General features: G+C 35.6%; 1 protein-coding gene across 1 annotated transcript in view; it reads left to right on the forward strand.

Moving 5' to 3' along the window:
• Positions 1-24,242, forward strand: part of LOC129743450 (hemicentin-2-like) — a 410,268-nt gene that overhangs the window by 208,050 nt on the left and 177,976 nt on the right. The window contains exon 2 of the mRNA XM_055735485.1: positions 13,939-14,162. Coding sequence (XP_055591460.1) covers positions 14,096-14,162 — 67 coding nt within the window. The 5' untranslated portion in view covers positions 13,939-14,095. The remainder of the gene's footprint in view (positions 1-13,938; positions 14,163-24,242) is intronic.

A 24,242-nucleotide genomic window follows, 5' to 3' on the forward strand; every position in this document is an offset into this window, starting at 1 on the left:
TTCCAGTAGAATTGTGTTAAACTCGATATTATATCCCACTGTACAATTAAGCAATCTTTCATGCTTGCGATCTATGATGACATATTATTTCCATGAAATGTCGTACAGTAATTGTTAGAACATCGTATTATGGAATTTAAACAATCTGCAGATTGTCGAATTGTTTAACAGTACAGTAAATAGCTAGCTAAGATCGCACAGCGCTGAATACAATTATTGATTGTAAAAGAATCGTCTATGAGATAGGTTAAAGTTGCATATCAAGAAACGGCATCTATAAATAGATTTGGAGTCCGAAATGATGCAGTCAGTGGTATTTTATACGATCAATTGATTTTTAAACGGCACTCTCAACTGTACATGAACAAATTTGCTTGTTTGCATCATCATGAAATGGCGCCGAGGAAGTATCGAAGGAGAGGGATCGGAACGTTGTGAGTTCGAGACTGATCGAAAAGAGACACATAAAGTTGTGTATGGCTCAATTTTTTTTCGCAGTAAACATTAAATTCTATTGTATTAATGTTCACGGTGATTCATAGTAAAATCGTTATAAGGGAAAAATATAATTGCTTTGGGATACAGTAACAATTAATTGTATTAAATGGCGAAGAAAGTTGTACAAACCTCAGGCTACCTGCTAAAGGAAATTGTAATCAAATTGTAAGACAGCCAATGTAAAGTTGAAAATTGTACAATCCTATGATTTTATGCAAAGTAAAGTTGCTGTCAAATTGTTGAAAACGCAATACAAAGTTTTATATTTTCAAGGTGAGTAAAATTTGGTCCGTATATTGCCTCCACTTTGGTACCTACAGGCTCATATAGAATATTCTATACAACTTTTTCGGATTGTACAAAAGTGTGTATATCTCAGAAACAACTGAAATATACAGACCAAGATGTTCACTGGGTAAAATCAAAGTATGTATTCTGATTTTGATTTTGGATTCATGGTTTTCCTTCGATTATGAAAATGTTTTGAATAACGATTAAAACATTAATAGACAACTTTAATGAAAATTGGCAACTGTGATGAGTAAAATTATGATAACGACTCAAATAAAATATACATGATTTTTTATTTTGCCATATTTAATTTTTGTCAATTCGGCAAGACATGAAATCGAAAGTAGAATCGTTAGACAAAAACTTAATTATTAAAAGGGTAGAAAGATCTAAGCTGAAGCGCTTTGTGTGGAAGAAATTGTATAGTTGGCGGAAATAGTGAGCTAGGGCTTTTGCGTTGCGGGCATCTTTAAACTATTTTTGTGATTCTAAAATTTGAATGCATTTTTTTAATTAAATTGTCCACCTAGTTAGTTTGTCTTTTTTAAAGAAAAGAATGAATTTTTCAAATAATTTCTGTCAAAATCGGGACTTGCAATTAAAATTGTATCATGAAATTTATAACTTTAATATTTTCACAAAAAAACAAAATGGATTCCTTTATTTTTAAGTTTTCAGTTTTTCAGTTTAAATCAGGTTTTACAGGCAATGATATAACATTAACAGGAAAAAATGTTGTTGCCTTTCTATGTTTAACATGGCTGGGTATTTTTAGATACATAAAAAAGATCTACAATAAAATATTGCTAACCCTCCAAACACTTACTCTCCCTACAGAAGGAGTAGGAGTACACTAAAATAATCAAAAACCAAATTCAATCACCATTTTACTTTCATTTTGCTCAGAAGGTTTCAAAATATGTTAATCAAACATTCCATACTTATGGCCACTATTTGACAAGCAATTGTAAAAAGCTACATCTAAGAAAAGTTTGAAACATGAGAAAACTGAAAACGGACTTTTTTTCGAAAATTTATCATTTTGATAGCGTTGAAATGCCTTGATCCATGTGTTTTTCAATCTTAAATAGCTACTGACAGTAAGTTCTAAAACCACCATTCTGGTTTTTTTTATAGAAAAAAAAACGATCCTGTAAAGAAATGAATCCAACTGTGTTAGATGAAATTTCAGGGACTAGATAAGAGAAAATCGATGAAAGAAAATCGATGAAATTTCAGGGACTAGATAAGAGAAAATCGACGCAAAAAAAAACCAAATTTTTTAAGGAATTATAGATCCCGTCTATTGCGGGGTTAGGGAAAACGTGAACAAGTCGACAAATATGTTCATTATTTGTAACTCAAAAAAATCATAAGTTGATTAAGCTTATGTGATTATGCCGTTAAAAATATGGAGCTCACCTAGTACAGTAGGAGCTGCTATCAAAAATATAGAAATATAGTTTTTCTAATTTACACTTTGCGCAATGCAGTATTCATGAACTATACTGAACTTGAATGAAGAACATAATATCAAAATCTCTTCAAAACAGTCGTCAGCTTTATGGCGAACTCTCACATGAGTTGTAAATCGCTTCTAAAATCTGTAGTCCCGTCAAGCTGAATAGCAAAAGAAAAAATATTCATCAGGAATTCAATCACTCCTATATAAGTTGAAATAAAATCTAACATGTTTATGAAAATGGAAATTTAAAATTAACATTTTTTTTACTCTCAAAAATTTCATTTAACCCCCGAAAATTTCACTTAGATATACCCAAATTGGGGTTATTTAGCTCGGTTCCTCGAGTATGAAGTGAATTCCGTGATAAATAATGTTGCAAAAATAAAATGGGACTATTTTCTGCGGTTGATATTGGTTCGGTACTGTTGTTTACATCCAAGTGAAGTAAACGTTGTCATTTTTTGTCGTTTTTCGCGAAGAAATCTGAAAATGCGTAGCTTTACTCCCGAGCAACGAAAACGGTTTATACACAAATGGGGCACTGTGAATAGTCTTTCAATCAGAAAACTAGCTATTTAGGGAAAAAGGTGATAGTGTAGAAGCAGTTCGAACCGCGTTAAGAAAGTTCAGATAACAGTGTATTTTCGCAGATTTTTTGGTCCTGCTGATCCTACAATGGACAAAAAACTCAAGGATTACTTCAAACATTCTTCGGCATCAGCTCGAGAATGTTATGGTGCAGCAAGCCATATGTGAATGCGGTAAAACGTCTTGGTCATCCATAACCAAAGATACAAGGAATGGCAGAATTTACGTGCAAAAATGTTTACGAAAACCGATGCTACCCTTTAAATAATCCTACAATCTTTTGGCCTGAGCTCACTTCGTGTCACTACTCTAGTGTAGGATTACCAGATCCCGGAACACCAAAAAGAGTACATCTAGATCATTTACCCAAAAAATCAGGAGAAATGATATAACTTCGGTTTTTGAGCGCCCAGCCATCAGGTTGATACAAGATCAATTTTTATTATCGAGCTTTGCTCCCGCAACAGAAGGAAAAGGGTGTACACATTTCGAATTATCTGAGGAGGCCCCTACTACCCCGAAGAAGCGGGGTTCTACTGTAATAAGAAACCGAGATATTTCCATGGTATCAAATTCTGTTTATTTGTTGGAGTAATGCCAAAGTTGGATTGTTCGAATATATGGCAGCATTTAGATGTAATGCTGACAAACCACAAAAAAAACATTATAAAACAATCCATTTCAAAAAGAGTTTATTTTATTGATGCGTACATTTACTTTACAATTATTATTTGAGATTAGAAACGAATGCCATAACGCTGCTAAAGTGTCAAAAATAACACCTTAAAAAACATTAGAGATTTGTAAATGCGCACAATTATGAGCATATTACCTAAATTGTTTATATATTGATATCTGTTTGCATACTCAAAGGCGCTTATCGCGCTGTCTTTATTACGACTAAAAATGCATGTTAATGAAAACAAGATGTTAAAGTAATTTGTTTTCAGTTATATTCCTTACGTAGTTTTAGCATAAAATGGAAGAAATACGTAGGTTTTTTCAGATCAAATGTCTTTCAACAAAAAAAAAGAGTACATTTGGTAAAATTTCATAGAAAGAATAGTACGCCCATTTCTCGACCGAAAAAGAGTACATGTACTCTTAAAAGAGTACGTATGGTAACCCTACTCTAGTGATGCATTAAAGTGGAGGTCACATGTTTACCGAAAGATATGAACCCACCAAATCGTCCAGAAATTTGTTTAATCAAAACTTTTTAGGCTTTGACGAAGTCAAATCTGAGGAAGTACATGAAACCAGCGGACAGTGTTGAAAATTCAAGACTAACTTTCCTCAAGTGGTATAACTGGTTAGAGAAAGCAATGGCAGAAGAAATGTAGAAGAAATGTAGGAGAACTTGCCTATCCAACAAAAACTAATGCTAAATGAATTTTAAATTGAAAGAAAACACTTTTTAGAGTACGTTTGGGAATAAAATGTAAAAAAATATTGTTTCATATATTTAAGAAAGAAAGTGTAGTTGTAATTTGCGGAACAGTGTTTATAGCCGGCTATTTTTTAATTTTTCACTTTGGTGAAGGCGTTTGAGTTTGTGTTCTCAAATAATAACGTAAATTGAGGTTTGGTTTGCTGTTTTTATTAACGCAAAAGCAAGATTTTCTACCGACACGGTGATATTTAAAAGTTTTAAATTGAAACAGCAATAAAAAGATAGAAGCACAAAAATCATAACGATGAATTCATCACTCGTTTTCTCAAAGTGATTATGAATTTTGGACTGTTGTCAAAAATCACGCCGGTCACGATTTATCAAAATCAAACGAGTCCAAACCGAGTGTATTTACTAGGCACGATTGAGAACTGGTGAACATTGAACCTTGAATGTAATCCAAACACAAGAATTCCACCCCTACCCGTGACGTGTCGCCTGACAGAAGTTCCGGGTGTAGGCTCGAACCAGAGTAGGAGCTTTCACGCTCGGCAGAACATCAACAGCTGTGCTGCTCCTCGGGGGTATGGAAATTTCCATCTGTTAAGTTCTCGAGTACCGACAACACTCTCTGCAGGACTCCCAGTCTTCCAAGTTCCAGTCAGTTGGTACCTTCCTATGTGTTCTTCCTTGAAATTCGAAATTCAGCTGAGGCTCTGTATCTGGCTTTCTCGAAGGTGCAACAACTAGCTTCAGAGTTCAGTTTGCTCGGAAGAAATTGGGACATAAATATGGGAAAGTTGTTATAGTTGTTAATATGAAAACTTTCCGAAGTATATAATTGCTGTGTTATTATTAATATTTCAAACAGTGTGCATGCTGAGAGCTGTGACCCCCCTCGATTTCCCATTCCTTGTATTTGGCTCTCGGATGCGTGCTGGTAGGATGACAAAACTGGCGAAGGAGAACTTTCCTCAGCTAAGAAACGTATTGCCACCCAGGAGTTTCTTTCGAGGGAACCAAAGGCATAAGACCTGAACTAATAAACGTATACGTATACATCACTTGTTGAGAAAGTGGAAAAAGAAATCCTGTTAAAAAAAAGATGGAAGAAAAGGGCGGAACAAAAACTCGAAGCTGGATATCCCAAACCAAGACGGTGGATAAACCGGTAGTCAGTCAGCCACCCAGTCAGTTGTAACGACCTTTTAGAAGTTCAAGCCCGGTAATCAAGAACGTACAGAGGTATGGGAACGGAAAAAGATATATATGTATGAATGTCTTCCCGGGCTCTCTCACGGTTTCAGAGTTTGTGTTGGAGCATTTTCCCGGATAAGCCACTTGATGTTGGTGGCATTTATGGAAGTTTATAGGATTTGCTTCGAAGAAAAATTATGTTACTTTTCCGTAAACTTTTATGTTCACCGACATCGATTGGTGTGTCAGATATCGACAAACACAAACATCGGTGTTTATTTGCCGGATAAATTTTGTTTTAGAGGTTTGTTTGTCACCGTTTTGTTTCGATTTGAGGCTTGATCAATTTTGATAACATAAATTGTTTTTTTTGGTAAGATCTTTTCAATCGAATTTTGTTTCATTTTAGATTTGAAACTTTTTTTCAATAACACAAGGCAGCAAAATTCACTAAGAATTTATTAAGACTAATATGGAAAAGCTAAATCCAAATAAAACTGTTTTGTTCCGGTCTGCTATAATTTTGGAGATTCAAGGATGAACCTTAAAAAAAAGAAAAATAGTAGATCTCAAAAATGTGTGCACTATTTCCAACAAATTTTAAAAAATTACAAACCTATGGCAAATAAAAAATTTCAAACATACACCAGCTCTCTCAAAGACCACTTGTCATTTTCACAATTGAATAAAAGGTTTCAAAAGGGTTGATTTGATTCTTTTTCCAAAAATTCTTAGATAAAAGAATTAATTTGCTTAAATTTTAAAAAATGTTTAAACTCAAATAAAATCATAGGTTATTTTAAAGCATAAAAAGTCTTCAAAAAATAAAATCAAATCTGAAATACAAAAATTCTACAAATAAAAAGAGGACTGTTTCAAAACTTGTATTTAAGATAAATTCAAAGGAAAATTTTTCAATTCGTTTTGCTTTTACCAAGAATTTAAAGAAATATTATTAAAAAGAACTTATCGAATAATTTAAAAAAAAAACTCACACACACATTTTTTTTAAAAGCACAACAAAATTTAACTAAGAATATTGACTTCCTAACTTGGTAACTTGAAAGTTATTTTGATTTTATTGTTTGATGTCTTCAAAGTGTTTCAATTCTATTTTTTATTAATTTCATAAATATAATATAATATTTCATAATATTTCTTATCATTTTTAATAAGTTTTGTAATTTACTTGTGAAAATTGTTTAAATTTGAATCCATTGAATGATGTAAATTTTGCGTGATTTTGGAGTGTTTTCTGCGTTATTTTTGAGCAATTCTGGTTAATATGTTTTTTGAGAAATTTATTGAACCTAAAATCTATTTTCTTATTTCTTGGAAAAATTCCTTTATAATTTGAGTGAAAATTTTGTTTTATTTAAAAAATATATCATTTAAAAAAAGATGGTTTAAACCAAATTTTATCATTTTTTTTTTACATTTGATATTCATAGGCCATTGTTGCCTTTTTTGTTATTTTAATAAAACTTGTAATTTTTGTAATTTTTGTTGATTTTGTCGATTTTGTCGATTTTGTCATTTTTGTAATTTTTATAACTTTTGTAAATTTTGCATTTTTTGTCATTTTTGTAATTTTTGTAATTTTTGTCATTTTTGTCAATTTGTCATTTTTGTCATTTTTGTCATTTTTGTCATTTTTGTCATTTTTGTCATTTTTGTCATTTTTGTCATTTTTGTCATTTTTGTCATTTTTGTCATTTTTGTCATTTTTGTCATTTTTGTCATTTTTGTCATTTTTGTCATCTTTGTCATCTTTGTCATTTTTGTCATTTTTGTCATTTTTGTCATTTTTGTCATTTTTGTCATTTTTGTCATTTTTGTCATTTTTGTCATTTTTGTCATTTTTGTCATTTTTATCATTTTTATCATTTTTGTCATTTTTGTCATTTTTGTCATTTTTGTCATTTTTGTCATTTTTGTCATTTTTGTCATTTTTGTCATTTTTGTCATTTTTGTCATTTTTGTCATTTTTGTCATTTTTGTCATTTTTGTCATTTTTGTCATTTTTGTCATTTTTGTCATTTTTGTCATTTTTGTCATTTTTGTCATTTTTGTCATTTTTGTCATTTTTGTCATTTTTGTCATTTTTGTCATTTTTGTCATTTTTGTCATTTTTGTCATTTTTGTCATTTTTGTCATTTTTGTCATTTTTGTCATTTTTGTCATTTTTGTCATTTTTGTCATTTTTGTCATTTTTGTCATTTTTGTCATTTTTGTCATTTTTGTCATTTTTGTCATTTTTGTCATTTTTGTCATTTTTGTCATTTTTGTCATTTTTGTCATTTTTGTCATTTTTGTCATTTTTGTCATTTTTGTCATTTTTGTCATTTTTGTCATTTTTGTCTTTTTGTCATTTTTGTCATTTTTGTCATTTTTGTCATTTTTGTCATTTTTGTCATTTTGGTCATTTTGGTAATTTTTGTCATTTTTGTCATTTTTGTCATTTTTGTCATTTTTGTCATTTTTGTCATTTTTGTCATTTTTTGTCATTTTTGTCATTTTTGTCATTTTTGTCATTTTTGTCATTTTTGTCATTTTTGTCATTTTTGTCATTTTTGTCATTTTTGTCATTTTTGTCATTTTTGTCATTTTTGTCATTTTTGTCATTTTTGTCATTTTTGTCATTTTTGTCATTTTTGTCATTTTTGTCATTTTTGTCATTTTTGTCATTTTTGTCATTTTTGTCATTTTTGTCATTATTTGTCATTTTGTATATAGATTTTAATTTTGAGAACTAAGATTAGGGGATGGAGAACAATTATTTTAGAGGAATCACATTTAAGAAACGATTGTTGAAAATTTAAGAATGAAATTTTGGAATTTAGAATTGTGAAAGAATGTGGATTATTGTGAGACGGTTTTTCTCAATCGAGTTCGATAAGTTGTTGTTAATTCAAAAAACCTTTCACCTTTAGGTTTTTCAAGGAATTAATTCTATCCTCTGGTTTATAAGTGAGCAACCGGAATTCGTTTCCTTCACCCATTAAGTTTCGTTTATCGGTCCATGGTATCACCGGCAAAGAACAGCCCTCAACATTAATTAATTACATTCTCCAGGGCACGCCTTCACTCGGAAACGATTTATTTATTTATTTATTTATTATAATTGAATTCATCGAACATAAATGTTTAAATGAAAAGGTTTAGTTACAATCAAATTAGTAAAACAATTTGGACTGACGAATTCGACGAATAAATCGGCTGGATGATTCTTCGAACTGATGCAGGTGCTCAGCATCCTGAAACATACGCATCATTGCTCTGAGTGGTTCATTGTAGCCATACGATGTTCGGTGGATTTGATGTGACAGCAACGAATTAAATCGCAGAGTTCTCGATGGGGCACTGAGGTTTACCATCCTTAGAAGATTTGGCGATTGAACTTCTCCATTCATAATCTTAACAACGAAAGAAGCCTGTTGAGTCTTTCGGCGACATTCGAGGGTTTCGAGACCCAAAAGCTGACACCGATCTGAATATGCTGGAAGATCTTCGGGATGACGCCAAGGCAGGTGTCGCAAGGCGAATCTGACAAACCGCTTCTGTACACGTTCAATCCTCAAGATCCAACTTAGTTGATACGGAGCCCAAACTACAGCAGCATGCTCAGTTATAGATCTGACGAGGGCGCAGTACAGTGATTTTAAGCACAAAGGATCTTTGAACTCACGTGACACTTTGGTGATGAAGCCGAGCTGACGATTTGCTTTGTTGATAACTGAAGAGCGTTGACTGTTGAAAGTGAGCTGCGCATCAAGGATCACGCCAAGATCATTCACTTCAAGGACCCTTTTCAAAAACTGGCTGCCGATACTATAGTCATAAGGGATCGGTGTCTTATTCCGGTGAAAAGTTATCACAGAGCATTTTGAAACACTGACTGTTAGTTTGTTCAGTCTACACCATTCATCAAACTGGTTCAGCAGAGATTGGAGGCGAATGCAATCAGCAGTACATTCCACTGGCAGAAATATTTTAAGGTCATCAGCGTAACCAATTTTCGTTCCGTCTTCTAGGCTTGTAATCAAATCGTTAAAAAATAGCGCAAATAATAATGGCCCCAAATTACTCCCTTGAGGGACGCCAGATCGATTGGTAAAAGGATATGAAATGCTAGTGCCGTACTTGATCCTTATGCAGCGCTCGGTAAGAAAGGATTTCAGCCAAGCAATCATGTTGTCATGAATGCCAAGCTTGGCAAGCTTAGCGAGCAAAATCTTATGGTCAATCGCGTCAAAAGCGGCTTTGATATCTGTATACACCGCATCGACTTGTTTTTTATTTTCCAACTGATTGAGGCAAAACGACGTGTATTCTATGAGGTTAGTACTCACCGATCTACCAGGCATGAAACCATGCTGTTCAGGTGCGATGTACTGCGATGAAGCGTAAAAGGGCTTGACCAACAATTATTTCAAAGAGCTTAGACCCTGCAGACAAACTGGTGATACCACGATATTGCTTAACGTCTCGACGATCGCCATTTTTGTACACCGGGAACATAAACGAATTTTTCCATTTGTCTGGAAATTTTCTTTGCTGGAATGCTCTGTTGTAGATTTTAGCCAGAGGCAAGGAAAGAGCTTCGATGCAGCGACGATAGATAACAGCTGGAATCCCATCAGGTCCAGGAGCAAATGAGCTTTTAAGCTTTTTCGCAGAGCGCTCGATAAGATCTTGATTAATTTCAAAAGTATTCAAGTCAAAAACATCGACAGGTACATGATTGATGGCTTCACTGCACTCTCTTTCGGATGAGACGGTGTTCAAAAAAACTGACTTGAAATGCTCTGCAAATAAGTTGCAACAGGTATCTGGGGAGTTACCGACAGCATGATTGTAGAAAACGGAAGTAGGTAAACAGCTCGTTTTACGTTTTGCGTTTACGAAGGTCCAAAAACTTCGCGGGTTACTGCGTAAACTAGATTGTAAGCGTAGGACGTGAAGCTTATACAACGATGCGTTTAGTCTACGGTAAGCGCCGCTTGCTGCTTTGAACTGTTGTTGAAAATCCTCTGTTCGATTTTTTCTCAGTCTGCGAAGACAAGCATTTTTTTCCCGTCGTAGTTGCCGCAAGGTGGGCGTGCTCCAAGCGGGTGTCATAGGCGCTTTAAATCTGGGAACGTGCGAATTCAACCAGGTACAGATCAAGTTGCAGAACGATTGTGTCATAGCATCAACTGATGAGTCTCCGAAAACTGCATCCCAATCAATACTGTTCAAGTATTGAAAGAGCAACGAAAAGTCCGTTTTCCGGAAATTTAAAGGCCTATGCCTAGGTTCGGAGGTGTTTCGAGAACCGTAATTGGTAGACATAGCAGCAGGTAAATCGAAGACGATGGATGGGTGATGTATGTCTATCGGTACGAGCACATCGGGAGCATTTCTAGTTACAATTAGTTCCTCACTAGAGCCAAAAACAAGATCCAGTATCCGTCCGAGATGATTGCTGATAGCGTTGAATTGATTCAGATTGAGCGAATTCATTCCATCGATCAATGAGGCGGCGGAAGCACTGATAGGTGTAACATTCAATAGTTTTGCACCTGCATCACTCACCTCCCACAACAAACGAGGTTGGTTATAATCGCCACATACCAAGACGGACTCCTCAGCAGAAGCACGGGTGCACAACTCGCGTACGGTGGCCACATGGGACTCTAAAATGTGCATACAGTTACTTTTGTCAGGAGGCACATATATGGCACAGAACATAAATTTTTTCCCGTTGATGTTCGCTGCAACACAGACTTGTTCTAAATCATATCCGCTATCAGTGGTGACAAAGCTGCTCACGTGCTGTTGTTTAACAGCAATCAAAACTCCACCAAAGCATTTTTTTAAACTATTTCGCGAGCTGCGGTCGCATCGAAACACTGAGTACCCATTGCCGAATAGTTGGGCAGTATTGATCGAATCAGTCAAGCCAGTTTCGGTCAAAATGATGACATCGTAGCTGCAATCGATAGTTGCCAGATAGAAGTCCTCTGTTTTAGTGCGTAGGCCCCGAACGTTTTGGTAATAGCACCAAGCAGGCTTGTTGGGTTGAGTAGACGGAGTCCTGTTCGATGCAAGGCTCGAAGGCAAAAATGCATCACTGGGTGAAGTGCTCGGAACAGACGAATACTTGCCGTAACTTGGCAATTGGAAGCCTCCCCCTGAACCACCTGACCGATCAACGGGACGACTTGTAACAGGAACAGTCGGTCGTTGGTGGCCAGAGAAGAGAGCTTCCGAATTGACATGAGTAAAGATGCGTCCCGAAGTCCAATTACAATTTACCGGAACACCCTCGGTAGCCGGGTTTTCGTCGGCAGTAGGCTGCAGCAGTAAGTTGCCATCAACATGAATTGATTCATCGTCACGGGCAAAACTGAGTACATTCGACGCATACGATGCGTGGCTGGAAAGTTGAGATGCATGACGGAAGGGAAATCTTAAAACAGACAAATACTTGCCATTGCATGGCAATTGGAAGCCTCCCCCTGAACCACCTGACCGATAAACGGGACGACTTTGGACAGGAACAGTCGGTCGTTGGTGGCCAGAGAAGAGAGCTTCCGAATTGGCATGATAAATGGTGCGCCCCGATGTCCAATTGAGATTCGCCGAGATAGAGTTGGTATCCAAAATATCATCAGCAGCATACTCCTGCACCAAGTTTGTAGCAAAATGATTTTGCCCATCATAGCGGGAAGAATGAAACCAATCAAACCAATAATTCGAGGCGGGGCTAGAAGGCAGGAATGCATGACTGGGAGAAAAGTCCAAAGTAAAAAAATACTTGCCGTTGCATGGCAATTGGAAGCCTCCCCCTGAACCACCTGACCGATAAACGGGACGACTTGTAACAGGAACGATCGGCCTTAGGTGGTCAGAGAAGAGAACTTCCGAATTGGCATGAGTGGTGCGTCCCGGTGTCCAATAGATATTTGCTGGCGGTTGATTACAGTTGAGGACCACGAAACTGCTTCGAGTTGTAGTCTACAAATTCCCGGAAATATAACCCCTTAGGCCAAGAATCAGGATTCAATGCTTTCTGTTTCAAATCCGGAGAAATGCCGACTTTGAATGATATAAACCGGTAAGAGCTAATATCACTTCCTCTTGAGACCAATTTGACGACATTAACATCCTCCACGCCAAGATTAGCATTGACCATGGCCTTGACAGCATCTTCTGTGACATCAGGTTTGATGCGTGACAAGTAAATCCACACCAACTTGGAGTTCTCGTCACACAGTGGAACGGAAACTAAGTCGGTTGAGGTCTGTCTAGATCCAAGTTGGCACGGTTCAGCAGAAACAGCATCTGGGGCTCGTATACGTTTTAATGGACGTCTTAGCTCAGGCGTGGGCGTAGACTTGTTCCACAGAGGGGTACGGATAGGCCTCGGGGCGAATTGCTGAATGTCAGAGCGCATTTCGGTTATCGCACTTGTAAGTTTCTCTATTGCGTTTGTTTCAACCGGAGAATTAAATGCCATTGAACGGTAGGTTGGGTTTGTTATCAAAGCAGCGCAGTCGTCACAAAACCAGAAGACATTTTTGGACATTGCATCAATTTGCCTTGCCAAACTCTTTGACACACCGGAGCAAACTATATGAAATCGCTTGCCGCAAGCACCTTTGCAAGCAATTTGCTCGATTCCGGTTATCGCTTCACTGCAAGTCGAGCAGATGTTATCCATTGCGCCTTCAGGTATGCAATAAAAAGCTCGGTTCGAAAGAGCTGGTGGTGCCAAATTTTACTACCAGATGTCGCTTCAGTAGAAAAAACGAACTGGGTGTTTACACAAATGTCTTTTGTAAACAAATGGCACTTATAACAACCGATACTTTGAGACGATTTATCACTTAGCTTTTCTTCGTAGCACATGTACTCGAATAGTAACGAGTTTGATAGAGGTTCTCTCCACGAATGAACTGTCCGACCGTATTTAAAATACCATAAAACACATTAAAAAACAGATAAATTAAGAGCAGTTGAACTATCCGTTCTTTTGCATTACAGAGTTACCAGAGTAATGATTGTTCATATTGGGCGTTTTCCGGTGTTTTTTTCTTCGCTTCTTTGTCGGATCCGGACATTCGAACTACCACCCGTCACAGCTGGAAAGCGCTTTTCTTAGTTCAGGTGGAAAACGTCGAAGGAATCATTTTTTATGTCTTCAAGGTTGGATAAGATGGAAAAAAATTGAATTGATGATAACGTTGGGGTTCTTTTTGTTAATTTTAATCGTATAGCGCTTCAAATACCTCGAACAACATTCTATAATTTTTAAAATAATAATTTCACATTGATAATTTTTTCATAGAGATCAAACTTTTGACAAAGTCTTTAAAAAAATGTTAAATGTTCAGACACGTAAAAAAAAGATTTACGACTCATTCTTCCTCCAAACCATGCAAAGAAAAGAGCAAAGAAACATTCCATTTCATTAATAACGTTTTCCATCAAATTTTTTCTCTCCCACTTTTTCCCCCAGGATATCGCTCAAGGAAATCATCACGCTGCTGCTGTTAGGGAAGGAAACAAAAGCAGTTCCGGTCATCAGCTGTGGAGCAGTGCCAACCAAAACTAGAAAGACGGATCAGGAGCAAAAAAAGACGGGGAAGACGACGACGGCGAGAAAAAGACTGAAAATGAGGAACAATATGAGATCAATGACGTGCTTCGTGATACTGCTGCTGATCTTCATCATGAATTATGGTGAGTGAGAAAGAATTTTTTTGGGGACGAAGAGGTCTCGGTTTTAGGGGAACTGGTGGTATAATGCCCAGTGTGGGCAAAACGCCCCACTGCGATATCTGGCTAGATATACACTTATTTTAAGAATTTGGTACGCTATTACCTTCTAATTAACAGTAGAAACTTTTTGTACAAAAAATAAGCATCAAATATGCGATAAATCCCTGCAAAAATCCAAAAATACTTTTCAAGCCATATTCCTTGCAATTTGTGCCTTGACTTTCGTAAGGAATTACGGCATCTATCGCAAAAAAAATACCTGACATCTGTTACAATGATGAACATTGGTCTTGAAAATCATCACAAAACGAAAGATTTCCTTATTCAATTATTTTTTATGTTATTTTGAACGATTTTTAATAAACATGTCTAGGTGGGGCAAAACGCGCCATGTCCGTTTATCTTTAAGCATGTTTCATATTTGTTTAAATTTATATGCGGTTTCATCACAACAATTTTAAAGATATTTATAAGTTGTATTGGAAAACATAACTTGAATATAAACGAATATATTTAAAATTCCTAAATTTAATATAGATTTAATTAACTATTAACAAGAATTTCAGTATATCTGGCAGCACTGCGCGTAGCAATACATTTTTCCATCTGTTAAGTAGAATAGAAGAGTTTCTACCTGGCAAACACTTTCGGAGGCACTTGGATCAATAAACACTTATTAAACGTTAAACGGCGCGTTTGGGTACACACATATGCGCATTATGCCCCTACTGAATCTGAAATCCAATTTTCTACCTACTCTTCAAACTTCATTAAATTTGTTTCCTTCTTTGACCTTCCAGTTATTCTAACTATCAGATTTAGACAAAAAATAAACCAAACTTCAAAACACAATCGAAAATTAAAGTTAATCTTTTCAAATGTATTCTAAAACAAGGCTTTCTTCTTAACGTGGGCATTATGCCCCCTCTTCCCCTATATCTATTTTTAGCACAACTGACCATCCATTGGGGAAAATCCAGCAATTTCTTAACGGGATCTTTGTGATGGGACCGTTTTGCCCAAACCGAGGATGGTTCTATCATTCCTTAATTCATTAGTTTCATAGCCTACATTTGACCGGAGCAGGGATTTGAAGAAATATATGAAAGTTGAATGTGCATTTTACCGGTAAAACTAATGATTTGGATGTATTGACAGATATTAATTAGGTTGGCTTTGAACGCAAAAAATACCAATAATAAAGGTAAAAATTAGGCGTTTTGAATTGGAAGTTTTTAGGGCGAGATTTGAAGGAAATTTATTTCTTTGCGATAATGCAACAATCAGATAAACTATGCCTTATGACGTTGAAACGATCGATGGATACATCAAAATTTCCAATCAATCGAGTGTGCATCGGTTTTTTTTAACATGAGCTGGGAAAAGTCCGCTGGAGTGGGTTTCTGTGGGTTCTTGTAGTTGCGTTACACAGATACTTGCTGTAGTAGTAAAGTGCTTTCCTTGACATAAATCCAAATAAATACCTGGTACTGTTATTTTTATTGTACGAACGTTTGGTACAGTAAGGTCAACTGTTTTCGTGAGACAAAGCTCTTCATTCTCCACAATAAACCAACCGATGCACTAATTTGTTTTTGCAATTTCTCTTTGTGGTAGTTCCATTTCAGCTTACAACCGATATCTAGGCTAAGATATGTAAAGCGATTGACTATTTCTATTGGAAAGGAGTCAACTATTAGATCCTCATGTGCTACCTCAGTACTCCTGGGTGAACACAAGAAAGAGTAGTGGTCCTAGATAACTTCCCTGTGGTATCCTCAACTTGCAAAGATTGAATACTGCTTTGAATTTCGTTGATGGATACAAACTGACTTCTACCAGTAAGGAAACTCCTAAACAATTCCAAAGGTCTGCCACTTATTCCATAATATACAAGCTTTTCAAGCAAGATCTCGTGATCTGAGGTGTCGAAAGCTTCTTTTAAATCGAAAAGAGCAGTGCAACGTTTCTTTCCTGGGGTAGAGTTTCTTAAACATCACCAAAAAGCTCGTAAATAGCTGTTTTTGTGCTAGGTATAGAATGCTTTGCCTTTGGAAAAAGTTTGAAATCCTAGTAACCAACATTTGTTCATAAATTTTATTTAAAGAGGGTAACATTGAGATTGATTGATAGTTATTTACGTTAAACTTAGACCTTGTTCGTGCATTGGTCGAACTTTGGCTATTTTTAGACAATCAGGGAATCTACCGGTGACAAGACTTTCGTTGAACAAATCTCACATCAATTTTGATTAAAAAATGGTTTTCCTTCGGGACCAGCGTTTCTTTAGGATTGAGATATTTGAATATCGGACTGCGAAGTTGAACTAAGGTTCTGAATAGATTCGTTATTCTCTGGCTATTTATTTATTTATCAGATTCTAGGCTTCAGCCTTTGATCCTGACTAGTTACAACACATCTATGATAAAAACATCTTAAGACTATTTTTATTTGTTCTCTTGACATAGTCAGTTTGATTACATCAGCATGTGCGTTGTAAAGCGCCATCATTCTATAGATTGGTTCATTACGAGCGTAATTCTGTATTCGTTTTGGAAGCTGAAAAGGTCTCACGTTGCGCAAACTGCTACGTCCTTCATTTGGAAAAAAATGTGATACTAAATATGTTGAAAAGTACTTTCCACTGGTCAAGTCCTTTAAAAACAGCGCATCTGTTGATTTCCTCTGAGTTTCGAGTGAGTCCAGTCCAACTAACATACACAAGGATCTGTATTCCGGCATTTCTTCTTGCCATCCAAGATTCCTTAAGGGGGGAGTAGGGTCTATCGATTTTTTTCATTTTCTTGTTGTAAAACATTTCAAGAATGTTGTGTCAAATTTTCAAATCAATCGAAGCAAAACTGTAGAAATTAAAGGCCTTTATCTCCTCTTATCTAATACTGCAGCAGAGCAGAGCAGAAACTTCAAACGCGTTTTTCTCGAAAGCACATTTTTAAAGTCAGTGGACATCGTCATTTGAAAACTACTTCACCGATTCTTTTCAAATTTGGAACATATTTTCTACATATAAAATACCAAACCCCAACGTTTTTCTTTTTTGATTTTTTTTACTTTGGGGAGATTTTACAGATAAAAAATGGCGGATTTTTCGTGAAAAATCGTAGTTTTTACTTCAAACAGCCACAAAAATTTCATAAATTTTTTTTTAAGTTAAATAAAACCGTTGGGGTCCAGAAAAACATCTCTTAATAATATTTTGCTCTGATTTTTACTTCAGATGATTCTGTGCTGAGATACAGTGAGTGAGATACAGTGTGAAAATTCGTGAAAATGGTGTTTTTTTACCCGATAGACCCTACTCCCCCCTTTAGGGGGGATCTTTTTTTAACCCTTTCAATCCTGTTTTTATGAACGTTATAATACAACAGCAAATCCTGCTTACCATTCCGTACATAGAGTTTGCTTTGGCTACGACTTGTTCAACATGTTTTGAGAAACTGAGTTCTTCATCCAACTCGACTCCCAGATCTTTCACAGAGGATTTTCTAGCTATGGAACAGCTGTTCTCGAAACAATATTCGTGCACAATATTACTCACTTTCCGGGAAAAGGTTATAACATTACACTTTGAGGCATTGATTTTCAATCCGAAACTGCTGCAACACTCTGAAAATCTATGAAGCGCATTTTGTAGGGTCAAACAATCCTTTGGATGTCGCATAGGGAGAAACAGTTTTAGATCATCTGTGTATATCAACACAAACACATTATGCAGCACTCCGGGAAACTCGTTCATAACAGTGACGAAAAGAAGGGGTCCCAAGTTACTCCCTTGTGGTACTCCGCTGTTGACCGAGAATACCCTGGATCTCGCATTCCCTATCTTCACAAACTGGACTCTTTCTTTCAGGTACGAACGAAGACAAATTCCGGTGATCCCATTTTTACACAGTACTAACAGGAGAGCATTTATGTTAATCACGTCAAAAGCCTTTGACATGTCGGTATACCTACATATATAGCGTTGACTTGAAAACCCTGCATCATCCATTGTGAAGTTCGAGAGACGAATTCTGCCAAGTTCGTAACCGTTGATCGCTTTTTCAAAAAGCGATGCTGAAAGTCCGACATTTTCCCTTCTAACCAGGGATACATTTGGTCGTAAATTATGCTCTCGAACAGTTTGGGTATGGCAGACAGAATTGCTATCCCACTATAATTTTCAGCTGGCAGTTTTGAACCATTTTATGGATTGGCACAATGTGGAAGATTTTCCAAAATTTCGGAAACAGACCTCTACGAACTGAAGTTGAAAAGAGCATTAATTACGGCTCCACCAAGGCGTTAACGCATTTTTTAAGAAAAGAATTTGGAAATCCATCAGGTCCACTACCGTTGGATTCGTCAAGCAGCAGCATTTTTCGTCGAACATCCGTGATCGATATTCTCAGCTTAGGAATGACTTCCATCGCGGTTTGGAATTGTAGCTCTGGAACTGTATCGTTTACGCTGTAAATGCAGTGGAAATATTCGGCAAATAATTCCGAAGCCTCATCGAGGGTTTTCGCGTCTTTGTTGTTATAAGATATATTTTTCGGGACTAACTTTGTCTTACATTTGGAGTTGACATACTTCCAAAAAGGTTTCGATTCTGATTGAATACCTCTTTGAAGGGCTCTATGCAAAGTATTGAAAGCATTGGCCGCAATCCGGTAAGCAGTTTTATCCAGCTAAGTTTTACTTTTAAGATACTTTTTATATTTCTTTCTTTTATCTTTGAGAAGGCAAATTGTTTCGGCGTTAAACCATTCAGGATACTTAGTTCTATTCGTTCTATCTATAAATGTTCTACAATATTCTAGCAATATGCCGTAAACAACATTATAGAAAGACGAAACGTTGAAATCAACAGCGTTTTCGACTGAGCGATAATTTTCAGAAAGGCTATCGAAAACACCAAAATTGCTTAAAAATTAAAAAATGCTTTGAGTGCGCGGTCTGGCAGTATCATCGTTAAAACCGTCGTTCGTTATAAATACGTTATTCCGTTCAATCCTCAGCAGTGATTGAGAAACGGCTATTGATAGTTGAAGCTAGCTGTGGCTCTATGTCGCTAAAAAAAACAGTTTAAGATATCAGCAATTGTCTTTTCTTGCATCGTGAGATTTCCATTTACTTTCAATTTGAGTTCATCTTTTTTGACTCGTATTCCAGAAAACGAACTTAAATATTTTAACTGTTTATGTCTTTTCGGAATTTGTTTGCACTGGTTGAGTTTCTTAGATGCGTGTCTTAACAAGTTTTAAATGCTAAGATTAGATGAATTTCTTTTAAATCTTACTAGAAGAAAGTTCTTGATTAATTATAAATTTCCAATCATCTATAGTCATCCAAAGACATCCCAGCAAACAAAAAAAAATGTATATGTAAAATTTTACCAAGTTATGTCATGAGACAGAATACTATTCGTACAGTTTGTTATCCAATCTTTTAAAAAAAAGTTTTCCTAGATCCATGTTGAATTTGTTATCGTAAATATTTCTTAGGATGGTGGAAAGTCGCTGCAAGCTTTGTATAAAAATTTCAAATTTATACATTTTTACACCTCTCTAAACTTTTCTGGTTGTTTTCATTCCCTCAAATAGCAATAAAAATTTGGGAAGCGTTTGACTCAGTCCTAAATTCACGCAAAAAGTTGTCTTTTTGTATGGAAATTTGAATGCGGAACCAAAATTTTTCATCCAAAAATCGCCAGAGATGTACTGAAAGATTTAAAAAAAATTCTTTGGTTTTATAATATTCCTTGAAATCTGCAGTACATTTCATGTAAACAAACCTTTAACCTTACTTTTATCCCAGAAAAGATATTCGATGTTATGCAACCAAAATTTTATAATATATATTTTTATGTTTTGAGCGTTTCTGACTATTTATTTCTTAAAGCTGTTTATCCGTAAGATGAATATAAAAAATCGAGAAAACTGCTTTGCTTAGCCATTGAATTTGTTGATTTTTATAACCTTGACAGAAAAATTTCTTGAAATTTGTGAAAGCTCTTGCAAGCATAACCTTCCGTTTTTAAATAATTTTTATTGAATTCATCTTTTTTATTTGGACTTGGTTATAACTTTTTTGTGAAACATTAAGCTTCTACTCATGTTATCAAAAAATGAAGTTTAAGAATAAGCTAAACCAATATTTAAAGACAAACTACATTTCAAATTTAATTAAACTATCTGGATGATTTAATACGCAATAATTTCTACTTTCATACAAATTTGCACACGAAACTGAATCGCACCGCGCTTATTCAGGAATCAACCAAATAAGCTAAAATTTTACACTGATGCTTGGTAACTCAAATTACATAAAAAACTTATTGTTTCAAAATGTTTTATTTTACACATATGAATACATTGCTGAATATAAGCAACATGAAGCTTCTTTTTCAAAATTTTGTGTTGCTGTTTTTTAATAAAATTATTCTTTTGAAATTTCACCTCACACGGATTCATGGAATAATAAGGAGTTTGATGCAGAAATATATTTTCAATACAATTAAAGTAGATTATTTTAGACTATATGACTATTCAATTTAAATTTATTTAAATATACATACAAATTTTTATCTAAATTAGAAACTTTTGAAAATACATCCTTAAATCGATGAAATGGTAAGCTATGGTTTTTATTAATTGAACCCTTTGGTGAAAAAAAAATTTTTTTTGGCTTGGCTAAAATCACCGGTGAACCTAGTTTCTTATTTGAATTTTAACATTGAAAAAGTTTTTGACGTAGAATTACGTCTTACGGCAACACTATAGGGGGGTAAATTGAAATCCGCGAACGGATCTCGCGTCACGAAAAACGCCTCTTTCAGAGACATCTTTCTTAAAAGACATACCATGCCTGCTTAACGTTGATTGGCTATTCGAAAATGAAAAAAAACTGGGACGCCCCGCCCCTTGATGATTTTTGTTTTTTCCAGCCAACGAAAGTTATAAAAGAAGGAGTCGACTAATTGTTTGGTTCATTTGTTAAGAGAAACTGAAACTGGACACATGTGCAGCAGCAGAGATGGACAACAGCGCGCCGGAAAAATTAAGACAGCTGAGATGATATCACACACACACATACACACACACACACACACACACACACACACACACACACACACACACACACACACACACACACACACACACACACACACACACACACACACACACACACACACACACACACACACACACACACACACACACACACACACACACACACACACACACACACACACACACACACACACACACACACACACACACACACACACACATGCACACACAGACACACACACATACACACACACACACATATACACACACGCACATACACAGACAACATACACAACACACGCGCATACCTCCCATCACATCCCATCACTACCTCCCATGGAACATCACCCACCAGCCGCCGCCCTCTTCCCACATCACCCATCATACTTCCCATCACCATCCTTCGCTCACAATCCACCCATCGCACACCACCCACCCATCGCAAACCATCAACCCATCGCACACTACCACCCACCCAACCTCACCACCCATCGCACATTACCACCCACCAAACCTCACCACCCATCGCACACGTCCACACATCCATCGCACACCTCCACAGACCCATCTCACACCACCCAGCCGTCACATGCCACCCATCGCACACCACCCACCCATCGCACACCCCCCACCCATCGCACACCACCCACCCATCGCACACCACCCCACACCCATCCATACCGTCCACTCAACGCACACGACTAATAAAAGTTTAAAAAGCTCAAGAACAACTCTTTGAAAGTTTATGGCCCTGAAAAGGGCCGTTTATAAATTTTGGATGAAATGAAAACATTATTACTCTAACGCTTTCTCCGGAATCCTAGGTAGGAAATCAACATTTTAAGTTAGTGATTGCAACGTGATCTGAAGGGAAATGAAAACATAATACTGATTTCAACGAGACGCATGAAGCCAAACAGTTCGAGAGCTTATGCACTGAGTCAAGCGTTTAGATCAAAGCAGTCATTGAAAGCTATTCTCGCAAGCGTTTGATACAAAGCTCGTGTGTTGATAACAATATTTGCATAATTACCGGGCGCAATCATTTCGACGACATCGGCTTTGTTTCTGCTTATACTTATATTTAATTCGCCTTTTGTTATGCAGTTAAACAAGCTGCATACGATCTATATGGGTCGTTTCAGACCATTAATAGGTTATCAAACGACAATTTAGGGAAGACTGACTTTTCTTGAAGATCATTTCCTTCAAAAAATTCGACATACTTTATTCTAGGATGCTAATTTAAGACGAAAAACACATTGACACAAGACAGGCTGTCGTAATTCTACGTGAACTTATCGGTCGTTTCTTATATACAACCTCTGTAACTTTTTTTTTTCAAGAGACCATTCAAAATAAATCAAATTTTTAAAAGAAAAAGTGAAAGATTAAAATTTAGCGGTTCAAATCTGATTCTTGTCAACTCATTCCAAGGTTAAGATTTTCGTTTGAAACTTGGCTTTTGAAAAATCTGCAACTGCAAATGCAAAGCAATACAAAAAAAAAAATGGAATTCCCTGCAATTTGTTTCAGAGGAAGATAACAGTAAAAATTGTTCATCGAAAATCAAAATGACATTTTTCCTTAAAAAATGTCGAAACTTACTAGAATTTAACTTTACATTTGTGTTTTAGCTGAATATGTTGAAAATGACTGGTTCAAGAATTTGAAATTTGAAAATTAAACTAACATTCAAAATTATAAGTATTCGTTCTCTTACAAGATAAATTCCCCAACGAAAAAGTCATCTTGATAATTTTATTTTGATTGTTAAACTCAATAACGAGCTGAGTCTTAATCTGCATTTTGAATATTAATTCTAAATCTTTATTCTGTTACTGAACTCAGAATTTGAATTCAAAGATTTTTTTTTTCGAATTTCAATGCGATTCCTGCAATATGAAAAACTATTCCTGAATTTTGATTCCAAGTCAGCATTTTCTGTTTGGATATTGCAAAAGAAATAATTATGAACTAAGAAAAGAAAAAAATTAGTTAAAAAACTTCGATAAAAAATCATACAAAACCCAAGATGATTTCTATTTTTATTAGTTTTTAAAATTTGGAAATTTATCATCGAAATATTGAAAACGAATATGAGTTTCGAAAATCACACAATTTTGAAAATGCAAAACCAAATTTGATTGATTTCAAAACAGCTGATGATTCGAACCTAAAATCAAGAATGCCAAACTGGAAACAGAATCCGAAATATGAAGACAGAAATGTTTCTAAGATTTTAATAATATATAATCAGAACCTCTGGAACGCATGTAATCTAATAAAAAATTTAATTTTTGGAGACAAATTTCTATAAACAAGCAAAAAAATTTGAAAAATTCTGAAGCTGAACTCTGAACCGGGGATTATTTTTCGAGATTATTGCATTGTATCTGAGTTCAGATTGTTTCTCATGAACTCCATACTCAATGATCAAAATTTGATTGGGAATTAAAAATTTTGAGTGAAGAATAGAATACATCACTTGCTTCTCTGGACCCCCCTAGGGATAGGGAGGGGTAATCCCGAACCTCCCCCTCCGTTCCTACGACAATGCTCTGCAGAGTCCTCTTATTGCTCATCTCTACCCTTATAAAGATTCGTTTTTAATGCACTTAAAAATAAAAAAGGATATATTTTTCTTGGAACTTAAGCATAACATATTGAAATATGAACGAGTTTCAAATATGGAACGTTCTAAAAAATGGTAATGACATTTAAAGAACACAAAATATTTCAAATGTTATGAAATGTTCTGGGATAAAAAATAGTGCAAATTGCTAGAATATTATTCAGAATTCAGTATAATTGAATTGACACACATACATATTTGCTTGAAATGACGATTATTAAAAAAAACCATCATGAAAACAAATCTTTGCTCATAGAATTGCAGAAAATGAGGCAAAGAAAAACTAATTTTCTGGTTTTGAAAAAATCAATGAACAATCTTTAATCACTT

This window comes from Uranotaenia lowii, chromosome 2, assembly GCF_029784155.1.
Source record: "Uranotaenia lowii strain MFRU-FL chromosome 2, ASM2978415v1, whole genome shotgun sequence".
Lineage (NCBI taxonomy): Eukaryota > Metazoa > Arthropoda > Insecta > Diptera > Culicidae > Uranotaenia > Uranotaenia lowii.